Raw genomic sequence first — 13,839 nt, 5'->3', positions numbered from 1 at the left:
CATAAAATGCTGGGAAGTTCTTGAGTAGCTGCAGAATTGGTGGTTCCTCAAGAAGGGCTCAGCTCCACGAGTGAGGGGAAGAATAGGAAAAGTCTGAAATCATACTTTTTATTTATTTATTTACAATTTATTTAATGATGATGTCAGTAGCTCAGTCAGTACAGCGTCAAATTATAAGACAGTAGTGAGTACTGAATTGGAAAGGATGTGAAGGAAGTGGTTGAGGCCTATTTCAAGATACTGTCCTGGTATTTCCCTGGGGGATTATTTTTATTATTATTGCTGGTGTGGTGGGACTAAGTCCCTTGTACTGCGGCCACTTCTGGTCTATTCTACCAGTCCCAGATGATAGCTGATGGTGATTGTGGATCAATTTGTGGAATGAAGATTTGCAGGGGAAACCGAAGTACTCAGAGAAAACCTGCCCCAGCACCGCTTTGTCCACCACAAATCCCACTTGACCAGATCCCGGGATCGAACCCGGGCTGCCGCAGTGGGAAGCCAGTGACTAACTGCTTGAGCTATGGTGCAGCCTTGCCTGGGGGACTGAACAAGACCATGGCAGATCTCAGTCAGGGCAATCGGTGTCCTAGCTGAGATTTGAACTGAGCACTTCCCTATACAAATCCCAAGTGTTAGCACTTAGCCAGCCACCTCAAGCACAATAGACCACTGTAGGTCGCGGTGCAAGGGCCAAGAAGGCCCACCACTTCCTTATACATTCATTCATTCATTCATAGTCAGCCACCTTGGTGACACCCTGTAGGCTGGCTGGAGGAACATGCTGCCTCGATTTTCAGGGTAATAAATCTCACATTGAGAGTAAAAATATATGGCCCCATACTTGATTTACTGTGTATGGTGAGATCTGTACATGAATCATCTCAAATGGAACTACAATTTATGGAGGTTTATGACACTGTAGTTTATTACCATTCCTACTTAAGTATTATACAAACTATGTTGCTATACAGATCTACAAATATTTAAATTAAATTACAAAATATGGCGAACTCTTAATTATACACAGGAATGGAGGAGACAAATAGCATGGATATTTAAACAATGGATAATTTGGAAATACCCATTACACTGAATTCCCATGAATATCAAGCAATTATTAATTACTGACCCTCCTATTGGTCACTAAACAGTAATACAAATAGAAGCATCTTTTTAATAGACAAAAGCAATCCATGTTCAGTGGCCACAGGACTGGTGTGCAAAAAAATAAAATTATATAACAGAAATTTGCAACAGGGTGAGAAAATTTACATTTTATTGCATATCACGATACATATTACTGAAAAGGTGTAATGGGCAATGCTAAAATCATTATAGAAAAGCTGTATAATCAATTAAAGTCTCATGCTTATCTGCAAAGCAGATGATCTGCATGTAGAAAATTGGCAGTGTACTGTAAGAGAAAGAAAATGAAATGAACATCTAAAGAGAAAGTCATAAAGCAGAATCAGGGGACATGTTTGAAACTGTAAACAATAAGAAAGGACAGTAGGCTGAAGGAGGTTGGGTTGGAACAGACTGATCTACTGCTATCAGGCAGCCATATCCAGCATATTATTCAGCGCGGTTGGAATCCACACACTACCATTTTCACTGACAAACACAACACTCCTGTCAATATATATCTGGATCTTCCCACAGCGATACACTTGCTTAGCTTCGCGGTATCGGTTAGGTAAGGGCATGAACACGATTCCTCTCTCTTCACAACGCTTCTGTATTAACTCCTTGAAACCTTGTGGGATCTGACTTGCAGTGCGAACGGCTTCAGCAAGCATCTGTAACACCGAATGAAATGTATGTTTTAAACTGGATTTTAAGTTACAGTGTAACAATGGGAAGTGCACATTCATATAATACAACTACATCACCTGGTTAGGTATCTCTTTGCGTTCATTAAAGAAAAACATTGAACATATCCACCTGCCAGTCCTCCACGGTACCTGATAATTCAGTGCAGGAGATCTAAACTGAACGTGGTCTTGTGGAATTTCATTTTTGTTGATTAGAAAGGCCAAAGAGGTGGCCTGATGTTTGAGGAAGAAATAGGCTAACAAGGTGAACCCCTGCAGATAGCAACAATGCTCAGATTAATTAAGGAAGCCAAAATTCAGGATTTTTTAATAACAGAGACAGAGGAAGCTGATCTCGGTGTCTGTGCAGCCTGAGCTATGATATGTGTTCTCCTGCTTGAACACTGGAATTATACCTGTGTCTTTTATGTACATATGAGGTGTATAGGAAAGTTCCCAGACTGGGTCAAAATAGAAATGCAGGCTTAACTTACTCAACTTTGGCTGCCATCTCCCTCAAAATAGTCTCCTTGGGAACGTATACAGCAATCCCATCGTTTTTTCCACACTTCAAAACAACATGGAGGTCAATTTCCTTAACGCTACTGAGTACCACTTGCGATTCCCTTAGGATGTTTCAAAAAGTCGTCCCTTCAGTTTCATTTTGAATTTGGGAAAAAGAAGTGAAATCACAGTGGGCTAAGTCCTGCGAGTAGGGGGGATGGGGAACAGTAACCATGTTGTTAGTCACAGACTCTGTGGTTTTCAGGGATGTGTGGGTAAGTGCGTTGTCATGATGAAGGAGCCGGTTGTGGTTGTGCTGAAGTTCCGGTCAGGAAGACAGTAAGACAGAACCAATGAAAGTGGGGTGAACTGAATATCTCTTTACTTTCTTCACCTTCCCTACATGTTACCTTTTACCTCTCTCTCCATGACATCACATACAACAAGACTCACCACTGCAAGAACGTCAAATCTCACATGTATAACTTGTCTGGGGCAATGCAGCCATATACAGGTTTCAATCTAATGTACTTTTAGGTGCTTGCTTACCTCGTATCTTGTTTCTTTTGCCCTCTGAGCTGGAGGAGGTGTCACAGAGGATGACTGTTCTAGATTGGTGAGATAAGACACTGATTCAACTGCCCCTGGCTGGTGAGCCATTGACTGGCCAGGTGCTGTCACAGCACGGTTCATCAGCTCCAAAGCTTTGCGAAATTGCTCTGCACATAAAAGCCATCCCAACTCCATCTTATCTTAGACTTTTCATGACATATATCTTCAATTATATATCATAAACAGTGGAATGCCCTAATAAATGTTCCTCAATTTAAGATTGTAACTCATTTAACATTTGATTTCAATGATCCCAAGCCAATAATCTCAGCATTAAATTTCCCCATTTAAGATTTTAAGTTTTATGTCCTTACAGTACCCAACAGAACATGCATTACAAAGACTGCAGTCATTAATGTGAGAACAAATTGTATCTGAACGAACCTTTCACTGCAGGTTGGGCCAGCAACGACTCGGACACCATCCGTTTCCAGCCCATGTACCACTCTGTGATTTCATCGTAGTTTGGTGCATGTTTCAGCCACATGGTAAGTATTTGAAGCCATTTGGGGAAAAAGTATCTCTCGAGCAGTGATGCCAAATTGTGTACTGGTAACAATTCCTGCCAATCCATCACCCAGTGCCATTGATCTGTATGTGAACAGAAAAATACAGCCTACATAAAAATGAATCTCCCTGTGGATGAACTTCAAAATTCTATTTTGTGGTTCATAATGAGGTATAGCCCCGTCCCATCCTGTCCATACATCAATGGCTCTACATTCCTTCATTGGGCGCTGGCCACTTTTTTGGTTTTGTAATCCTATATAGTCAGTAGGACTCCTTGAATTGGGGATCAGCCCGTCAGAAGGCTGCTACCTATGTAGAGGACAGCACAAATGCAGAATAAATGCACACAGGCATCCACAACCCCAGTGTTCGAGCGGACAAAGACCATGCGACTATTATCACTGGCCATTAGGTTCATTATTCAGGGACAAGTAACTGCATGATAAAGAGCTTTATAATTTGTATTCTACAGCAAATATTATTAGAATGATCATGTGAATAAGGGTGAGACAGGAAGGACACATATGCATGTGAGAAGAAAGAAGTGCGCGTAAAGATTTGGTAGGCAAACCTGAAGGAGAGAGACCACTATGATGATCTAGGCATAGATGAGATGACATTAAAATGAACCTTCAATAGATAGGATAGGAGGATGTGGATTGGATATATCAGGCTTAGGAGAGGGAACAATGGAATGCTGGGAATATATTCAGTAGCTGAGCAACAATTAACTTGGCTCCATTCTCACCTAGATGCTGTTGATGTGGATTTATGACAAGCTCCTGCAGAGCGAGCTGCAGTTTTGGTACAATATTCTTGACGAGAAATGCATCCATGTCACCCCGTGAGAACACTCCATGCCAGGGCAGCAGCATCAGTTTGGCAGATCTGTCTGATGGATGCCAACTGACAAGCGCTTTGCTCAGCTTGTGGCGAATGACTGGGTAGACAGTCACAACCAGACGATTTCCTAAAGTAAAATACACTCATCATCAGAACTGCTTCTGCATACAGAATATATAGCTCGCAGGAATTAATATAAAGGAATTGGATACTGTAATTAACACCGAAGGCAATGAGGATACGAAAGGCATGCCCAATCAGTAATATCTATAGCACAAATATTATGTTTTTGGACATTATCCATTGTTTTGTCTTTATCTAAAAACCGTCCTGATTATTGATTGAGTAGTTTTTACCTGAAGACAGAGACAGAATCCAGTCTTCTAAATGTTGTGTTTTGAAAAATAAACATGATGGTTTATAGATAAAGATATGACAACGGAGAATGTTCAAAAGCACAATATTTGTACTAATGTACCATCGTCAGAAACTTTTAAATCTTATCAATGATGCCTATGTTTGTTACAATGGGCCAGGCTGGGTTCAGCAGACAAAATGATGATCTATGGGATCACATGGAATACAGGTTGTAATGACAATGGGACTGTTATATTACTTATTTACATATTCTTAATTTGATGACAATATCAGTAGCTTCTGACCACATGGCATCAGACGAGAAGATTTCTAAATATGTTTATCAGTTACTAGAAGTAACCATTCCTTGCCAAGGATGTGGTTGCTTTCCCTCTCAGTATCATAGTATACAGTAGCCAAAACTTTAAAGACAGAATAACACTCAAATTATAAAATTAAAGTTTACACCACAACTAAGGATGTAAATCAATGCAGTAACTCTTACTACAATATTTGTGCACCCCTTTAATAGTTGTGGCTACAGTATATATTGGCCTCGCCATAGCTCAAGCAGTTAGTTGCTGGCTTCCCACCGCGGTGGCCCAGGTTTGATCCTGGGTCTGGTCAACAAGTGTGATTTGTGGTGGACAAAGTGGCGCTGGGGCAGGTTTTTTCCGAGAACTTCGATTTCCCCTGCCAATCTTCATTCCACCAATTGCTCCACAATCACCCTCACCTATCATCTGGAGCTCGTATAATAGGACAGAAGTGGCCACAATACAAGGAACTTAGTCCCACCCCACTAGCAATAAAAAAAAAAAAGTACATATTAATCAGAGAATGGAGTAAATTTCATAGCTCTCTACTAGGTTTACAGATAAAGACAGAGTTGTCCCTGTGCTTAATTAATTAAGCACTGTGCCATGAAGACATATGAGGAATGGAGGTAGTTCACCATTTTTGACTGCGGCATTACATGGAAGTAGGTGGTCAACTTCGTGTCTGAGCGGCTTTACTGCCAGGCAAAGAGCCTCAGATACCCACCGAATAGGAGGCTGGGGTGGGCCCCAGAGTTGATCTGGATGCTGTGGATTAGAAAAAATCTCTTGCCTCTGCAGGGAATCAAACCCTGTCCATTCAGCCTGTCATCATATTGACTGAGCTATGACCACCTCTGTGGTCAGATTTCCTGGCTACATATCCAGAGGTCCCAGGTTTGATTCCCAGTGCTACCAGATTTTCTAGGAAGTAGTGGCTCTGGAACAGGGTCCACTCAGCCTCGTGAGGATAATTGAGGAACTATTTCAAGGAAATAGCGGCTTTGGTCTAAAAAACCGAAATTAATGGCCGTGGGGATGCATTGCGCTAACCACGCAACACCCTCTATCCGCAAATGTTGGCACTAACTTCGCCGACATGTGGCAGATTCTCGGTCAGTATAGTTCGCTTGCAGATTACAGGCCACAGAGTCTTTTTTATCCCAGCTCCTATTAAGTCTACAGAAAGAAAAAAGAAATTCATTTCTACATACACTTGACTGCTGAGCAGGTGGATAAAACATAAGTTGTTATGCATAGTAACATACCAAGCAAAGGTAACCAGGGATGTATCCAAGCGTGGATTGGAACAGTATCTGTCATTGGGTTCCACTCCTCAACCTCATGCTGTATTCTGGGTAGAACAAGTTGGTCCCGAATGTTATCCAGTACCCATGGGGGAACTAATGGAAGCCAATGTTCCAAAAATTCAATAAGGGGTTCACACGTTCGACAGTTCCAATTGCTGTAGAAAAAGGAGAGATTTCATACGGATGGCTACAGCAAAATTTCTTATATCACAACACATCTGCCATTACTTATTGGTTAATGTGTATCACCTGATCTGAAAAACAAAACTGGACTTATAGCTTTCAAAATGCAGAAAACTTTTAGACAGAAAATTCATGGTATACAGTTCTTTCCTGTTTTGACATAGGTTTTTATGTGGAGGTTATAAACTACATATTATAAATGTATTGTCCAATACAGATACTTCACGATTTATGTGACAGTGTTTAAAAAAAAATCATCACAGAGGATGAAAATGCATAAACCAAACGTGGCTATGCCAAATTTTCTCTTCTCCGCTCACATTTCTCCTCCACACACACACACACCCAATACTCTAACTACTTCTCCCACATCTCTTCATTGGCTGGCAAGCAGTCAACATTAAAATGAGTACTATTAACTGATCTCTTTCCTGCCTCATGCCCAACAGAGAAGAGGCAAAGATATTATGAAATTTATTCAGTCCCCTTTCCAGTAAGTACAGCATGACCAACTGTTCACCTCCAGCGTAGTGTAAAGGTCGTGACCGTGTACAGTTTTATCCCCATTCATTTCAGGCACCATGCTACAAGCCGTAAGGTCATGGGTTCGATTCTGATTGAGGTCATAGAATTTCTCAATTGAACTAATCCTTCCAGCCGCACTATGGACCTGGGGTCGACTGATCCTCTAACAGAAATGAGTACCCGGAATCTTCCTGGGGGTAAAAGGATACATTTACCTTTTTATGGGCACTTGGGCAGAGTGACAATTTCTTAAGAAGGTTTTAGTAATATTTTATTGTTTCTGTCTTTAAGGAACAAGACTGCCTCTCTGGCCTAGTGGTCAGTTCCTGGATACAGATCCAGAGGTCCCGGGTTCGATTCCCGGCGCTACCAGATTTACTGAGAAATAGTGGGTCTCGAACGGGGTCCACTCAGCCTTGTGAGGATAACTGAGGAGCTATTTCAAGGAAATGGCGGCTCCAGTGGGGATTCGTTGTGCTGCCCATGCGACACTCTGTATCTGCTAAAGTTGGCACTAACTTCGCTGACAGTCAGTGGTCGCTTGGTCGGTATAGTTCTCTTGCAGACTAAAACCGCGGAGTTTTGTTTTTGTTGTTAAGTCGGAAGGTCACGGGTTCAAATGCCGATGAGTTCATTGGATTTTTTTCAGTTGACCTAATCCTTCCGACCACACTATGGCCCTGGGGCTCACTCAGCCTCTAACAGAAATGAGTACCAGGGCTTAATAAATAATTTTCCTGGGGAGTAAAGCGCGGCTGGCGTGTAAGGCTGACAACCTTACCGCCATCTTTGAGCCAATTGTCTAGACAATGTGGCACCCTCAACGTCTCACAACCCTCTGGGTCTTCACGGCCTGTTACAGGGATAGCTTTACTTTTACTTCACTTTACTTGCCTTTAAGGAACAGTTTGATAAAAATACCACCATATTTTTATGACAGTTGCTAACTTAAACATGAAACCTTCTATAACCTACTTGACAGCTGTTCTGACGCTGGGCATCCAGGCTTGCCACACCAAGTAATGGTATGGATCTTGTGTTGATATATTAGTAAGTGTTTGGGTTTGTCCAACTTCAAGGATGTCCTTCCACTGTTTGAATAATGGCATTGGCTCCTGAGGATTTTCAAGTGGTGACCAGCTGTTAAGTTGATCCTTTATAAGTGGTGCAACAAGTTTGGATGCTAAGTCACTCAACTCATACAGACGATATTCCTCATAGTACTTTTCCTGTTGCAGACAGACAAAACATTCATTAGGATGTATTTCAAGAAGGCAAGAAGGAAATCTGCATTAAACAAAAACAGTATTTGTATGGAGGGACTGAGGAAAACAACTAAATATTTTTATCACAATAGTGGTCTCTGGACTGAGATTTGAACCTGGGACCTCCAAAATATGAAACTGAAGAGCTAAGCACATTACCGTGACCTTTGGTGCACTAGAAATAGAACATTTATGTGTATTTTAATCATAATTATTCCCTCCCTTTTATGATTTTTGTGTTTTAAGGAAAATGTGCTGATATGAATACTGTTGAATATCACCAGGGGTTTGAATTACTTCTGAAATCTTACCTGCAGCTCTTTGAATGCTTCAATAGCTTTGTCTATTGTAAGTGGATGAGACTTGTCACTGGTTTGGTCTATCAACTTCTGGACCATACTGTGCACAGACTCCAGTGTTGTTATATGTCGAGTCTCTTGTTCGATCACTTTCTTCAGAGACAACTCTTCCTGCTCGAGCATGACAATGCGGTCATTTGTATACCGTAACTTGCGATCATTCTGGATGATATCCTGCAGAAACATTCATAATCATACAAAATACGAGATGTGTAAAGCAATTTGTGTGCCTCAGATGGTCATTACCGTGTTCATAAGAGCAAGCGACTACACCAACCCTGAGATATGAAAATCTAATCTAATAATCGATGGAAAATCTTAAATGGAAGTTATGCTGTACAGTGTTTACAGTCATGCGGTGTGTACCTGCTCACACATGTCCATCAGGAGATTCAGGTTGTGTTGAAGCTCAGGTAACGCAAAGTTTACGAACTTCTTGTCTTTGCGGAGTTCCCACTCGTCAGCAGGACGCTGCTGTCCAGCAATAGCATGATAACCGCTCAGCACCCTCTGTTGCGGACCGGTCATGTCGATCACTTTCACCTTACTCAGCTGACTGCATGCAAGCACACAGTACAATCAGGACAAAAAGAGTTAAAGTTGAGGCCTGAGGTGAGGTCCTTATGTGAGTGACTGCCTTTTGGAATGTAACACTATGTATGTTTATACATAGGTACCAACGTTTCAGAGGAAACTGTGCCCCCATCTCCTGGGTAGACAGCAGGTCTCTCTGAAACACTGGTACCTACTAATTAGACAGCATCACATCTTGGAAGGCCATAATCATGTTTACTCAGTTAAGTGCCACACCTTGAATAAGAATGGAGATACAGCTCCATGCATTCTTAACTTTGGCATTAAATAGAGCCAAATGGTCAGAATCATATTCTGTTGTTTTTAATCTCTTGAGAAAAAGCCCTCAGTTCACATTCAACAGTAGGTTATGTGGGCCCCACAGTCAAATATTATGCAGTGGCAAAGAAAAATCTTTTCCCCTGACAAGAATGAAAATATATATACTTAAAAAACTGATTGTTATATCAATGTTAATAATTTGTAAATTCTTCACTTTTTTGTTTATATAAGTTTGTTGTTTAATGACAGTATTAAGACTGCATAGCACTGACAGGTTCTATGTGGCAAGCTTCCTGAATTGGGATGTTATATGCAGTATTTTCACTTCTGTTCCCCCAAAATTTCAGTCAAAATTGGGGTGTTTCAACTTCCATGCTCAAAATGGAGACAGCAAATGTTTTGCCTTTCCAACATGTTCCAAACAAGTTTGGCACCAGATGGGCCTCTGATGTGATATGTATGGAAACAACGGGCATTGAGGATGAGGCTCACCTCTGATCTTTATCTGGTGTGGAAGTTTGAAATGCATGGAGTTTTACCTCCACATCTGCTATAAGTTTTCATGGTGTAAGACACATTAGCAATTTCATAATTTACTGCATAATGCTTAAGGTCCTCCTGCCATCCTAACCTGGACTAAGTCCATCTTTTCAAATTCCCCACTGCGTTCCTAATACACACTTACAGCCTGGCCTCTTGCTCTCAATCACTGTGGCCCTGCACTGGACTTGTCCTGATGGACGTTGGTTCCATGATCTTTAAAAACAACATGGGCCTGGCAGACTGACGTGGAGTAAGAAATTTGAATCTGAGGAACCAGAGACATATTTTAACACACTCATACCTGTATTCTCTCCTGCCACTGCTAGTCGTTTTGCCTTGCTCCAACACGTCATCAACGCTCTTGTATGTATAACGCACTTTCTTTTTCTTATTGCTCATATCACCCTTCCTCCACTGGGATAATTTTTCCACAAATTCTTTTGCTTCTTCTTCCTCTGAATCTGGCTGAACATCTGCCACTTTCTGAACTTTCTCCGGACCGTACGCACCTGTTGCACAATGTCCGTGTTAATACTGGTTAGGCAAACACAGATTTTAGGTATCCACAATTTAAAATTTCTATCCAGTTTTGACAGGGGCACGCAGTAGCATAGTTGGTTGAGGCACTATGCTACAAGCTGGAAGGTTGCGGATTCGATTCCCGACAAGGTCACTGGATTTTTCAGTTGACCTAATCCTTCCAGCTGCACTATGGCCCTGGGATCAACTCAGCCTCTAGCAGAAATGAGTACCAGGAATATTCTTGGGCGTAAATGTCGCCTGGCGCTTACGGCTGACAACCTCACCGCCATCAATGAGCCAACTGTCTAGAAAATGTGGGAGCCTCGACGTCTCACAACCCTATGGGTCTCCACGGCCTGTTACAGGGATAGCTTTACTTACTTACTTTACTTTATCCAGTTTTGACAGTTACTGTATTTTGTTTTGTGTAGCGATAGTATTTAATAACAATGGTGCCATCAGCACTGAGGATCTACAGTTGGTATGGCTAAGGCTGCAGTGGAATCCAAAACCAGTTTTCTAGCTTCCAGATTACCACGTACACTTCATTCTGTAACATGCAGTACACATAGACCTAAATGTTCGTACCTATTGCTCCTCTGCCTTTCCTGAGATGAGCCTCAACTGGAGCTGCTATGCCTTGAAGATCCTTGCCCAGACCTTTGCCTGGTTGGAAACCCATCTGTAAGCACCATACACATACAAACATCAGAAAATAAAAATTTAAAAACTCTTTGATGCCATGCAGGCCAAAATTCCCCTAAACATTCAATATAAACATCGTAAAAGCTACGATGTATTCCACTAAACAGGTTGGCCTTGTATTCAAGATGTACTTGGTTTGAATCTTGCCCAGTATCAGCTATCCTAAGGTTTTCTGCAGCTTTTGTTGGTCACTCCAGGCCAGTATATCGATTAGGCCATGATTGTTTCCTTCCAATTCCTTTTCCAATTTATCATTAATCAATCTTCCTTCCATCTGACACTACATAGTCTAGGTATTGGATACCTCCCCCAAATGAATTCCTCTCATAAAAACACAGTGCAGTCACATATTTGAAATAGTGCGATGTAAAAAATATTAGTAGAGTCTCACTTAATGTGCTAAGTTTGAAATAACGTGTGAACCCCCCCCCCAAGAACTCACTAAGAATCAGGTGTCTTGAGTTATGTGAGGTCTTCAGGATCGCATCTCTTGCATAAAATGCGACTACACTGTATAGTAAATGTTAAATATAGATTTTATGCTTTATGTAGCGGAAAGAGAAGCTGCTAGAGGCAGACTACAAGTATGCTGTAATCTTGTTATAATGAGATTCATTAGCTTCAGACAATAATGAGATATTTTACAGTGAACTAAAACATGACATCTCTCAGAAGGCAGTTAAGACATGTGGTGAACCCATAAAAAGACAACTAGATAAAAGTAAAGTAAAGCTATCCCTGTAACAGGCCGTGGAGGCCCACAGGGTTGTGAGACGTTGAGGGTCCCACATTTTCTAGACAATCGGCTCACAGATGGCAGTAAGGTTGTCAGCCCTACGCACCGGCCACCCTTTACCCCCAAGAATATTCCTGGTACTCATTTCTGTTAGAGGCTGAGTCGACCCCAGGGGAATATTCCTGGGGGTAAACGGCTGACAACCTTGCCGCCATCTGTGGGCTGATTGTCTAGAAAATGTGGGACCTCAACATCACACAACCCTATGGGCCTCCACGGCCTGTTGCAGGGAGCTTTACTTACTTTGCTTACCATCTATGTAGATTAACTTAGAGAGACAGTTTACATATTTACTGAAATTTGATCAAGATTTTTAGAGCTGGTTTTTTTTTATGAGAGAGAGAGAGAATTTAAATTTTATGTTTAAGGGGCCCCTTTTTCTGGAACTAGAATGTTCACATTTACCAACCACTGATCTATGATGGATAAACTCTTGAATACCGAACATGTATAAGAACTCTCCACCATTCAGGTGCTAGCAAAAGGCACATACATGCAGACAGATGGCATTCCAGAAACCACTTTTCATATGAATCTGTTAAAATCTCAAAATCGATTTTCTTATGACAAATAAGACATACGGCCATCAGGTTTCCCACAACAGTTGTACTGTACTTATATTTTGAGGTTTAATATGGATTTGCCTTAGTTACTGTTCAGTTCACACCATATTCAGGTTATAATCTGAGCCACTGAAAGGCACACAGGCACATAACCCACTTCATGAACAGTTATCAAAAATACCTGAAGCAAGAGTTTGGCACCAATGCCACGCGTATGTTTCTCCCAGTTTCCCATTCCCTTATTTATAAGTGCTGGGTTGAAAACAGGACGTTTCTTTCGCAGACCAGCTATTTCGCCATCGAGGTTCAATACACGTTGCTTCTGTGACTGTAACTTTGCAGATGCACGTACTGGGCCTTCTTCCTCAGACTCACTGAAAGTAAATGATTAAAAAGGAAACTTGTGCATTAATATGCAAATAAAAACACTTATCGGAACAACAGACTTAAATAAAAATGGTGTGTAAGAGTGCCAAGAAGGAACATTCAAAATCTCACGTACAACTTTCTTAAGAATGACCATTAGAATGTTAACTAGTATGATCAAGAATTAATGTATATAACATACTCACCTTGATGAATTAGGAGTGTCATTCTTGCCTCTTCTGCCATCCAGATCATCATCATTTTCCTCATCACCATCAGCATCTCCACTGTCATCACCAATTTTGTCTTTATTATTTTTGGGTGCTTTCTGTTTTCCAGCTTGTTGTACTCCTCCTGACACAAAACTAACAGGTGTTGAATAGTTATGTTTTCCACTTAGCCCGCCTGCACCTCGAAAACTTGGCCTGGAACCTCCACTTCCATCTTCATCTCCACTGTCATCAGCCCAAATACCTAAGTATGACGATACAATTATCAGCTACATGAATACACAAAAATGTTTCAATAACTCTACTGTGTATAAGGAACTGAATAACATTCCTTGCTCTATATTCGTATTGGTGGATTGTTAGAAATCTTGTAATCATAACCTGCAAATGCAAGACACTTGCTGCATAGTGGTCGAGCTTACCGTATATTTGTTTGTGTTTGCTTATTCGGCGAGTTGGTCTGTTAATATTAAATTCATTTTCCAAATCGTATTCAGTTATTTCAAAATTCTCCACTTCTTCCTCTGACATATTGTTATGCTGGAATTTAGTCAACAATTCCGAAATTATTGAAACACAGCAAACAAAAGCCTGATCATGGATTACAAATACACAACATAAACTTCACTCCATTAGTGAGTAACCATCGAAACGATC

General features: G+C 41.1%; 1 protein-coding gene across 1 annotated transcript; it reads right to left on the bottom strand.

Annotated features, from left to right (window-relative positions):
* Window positions 1-1,554: 1,554 nt before the first annotated feature.
* LOC111861734 (tuftelin-interacting protein 11) lies at window positions 1,555-13,839 on the bottom strand. The gene is made up of 13 exons (XM_023846553.2): window positions 13,605-13,839; window positions 13,159-13,426; window positions 12,768-12,960; window positions 11,111-11,204; window positions 10,302-10,509; window positions 8,969-9,158; window positions 8,555-8,776; window positions 7,954-8,207; window positions 6,229-6,425; window positions 4,192-4,413; window positions 3,318-3,524; window positions 2,871-3,040; window positions 1,555-1,802 (listed from the first exon to the last, which is right to left on the bottom strand). The coding sequence occupies exons 1-13, from the start codon at window positions 13,711-13,713 to the stop codon at window positions 1,557-1,559; spliced, it is 2,580 nt and encodes an 859-aa protein (XP_023702321.1). The 5' UTR covers window positions 13,714-13,839; the 3' UTR covers window positions 1,555-1,556.

Source organism: Cryptotermes secundus, unplaced genomic scaffold (genome assembly GCF_002891405.2).
Source record: "Cryptotermes secundus unplaced genomic scaffold, Csec_1.0 scaffold136, whole genome shotgun sequence".
Taxonomy (NCBI): Eukaryota; Metazoa; Arthropoda; class Insecta; order Blattodea; family Kalotermitidae; genus Cryptotermes; species Cryptotermes secundus.
The sequence above is the reverse complement of the archived record's forward strand: the minus strand, read 5'-3'. Positions and strand labels throughout refer to the sequence as shown.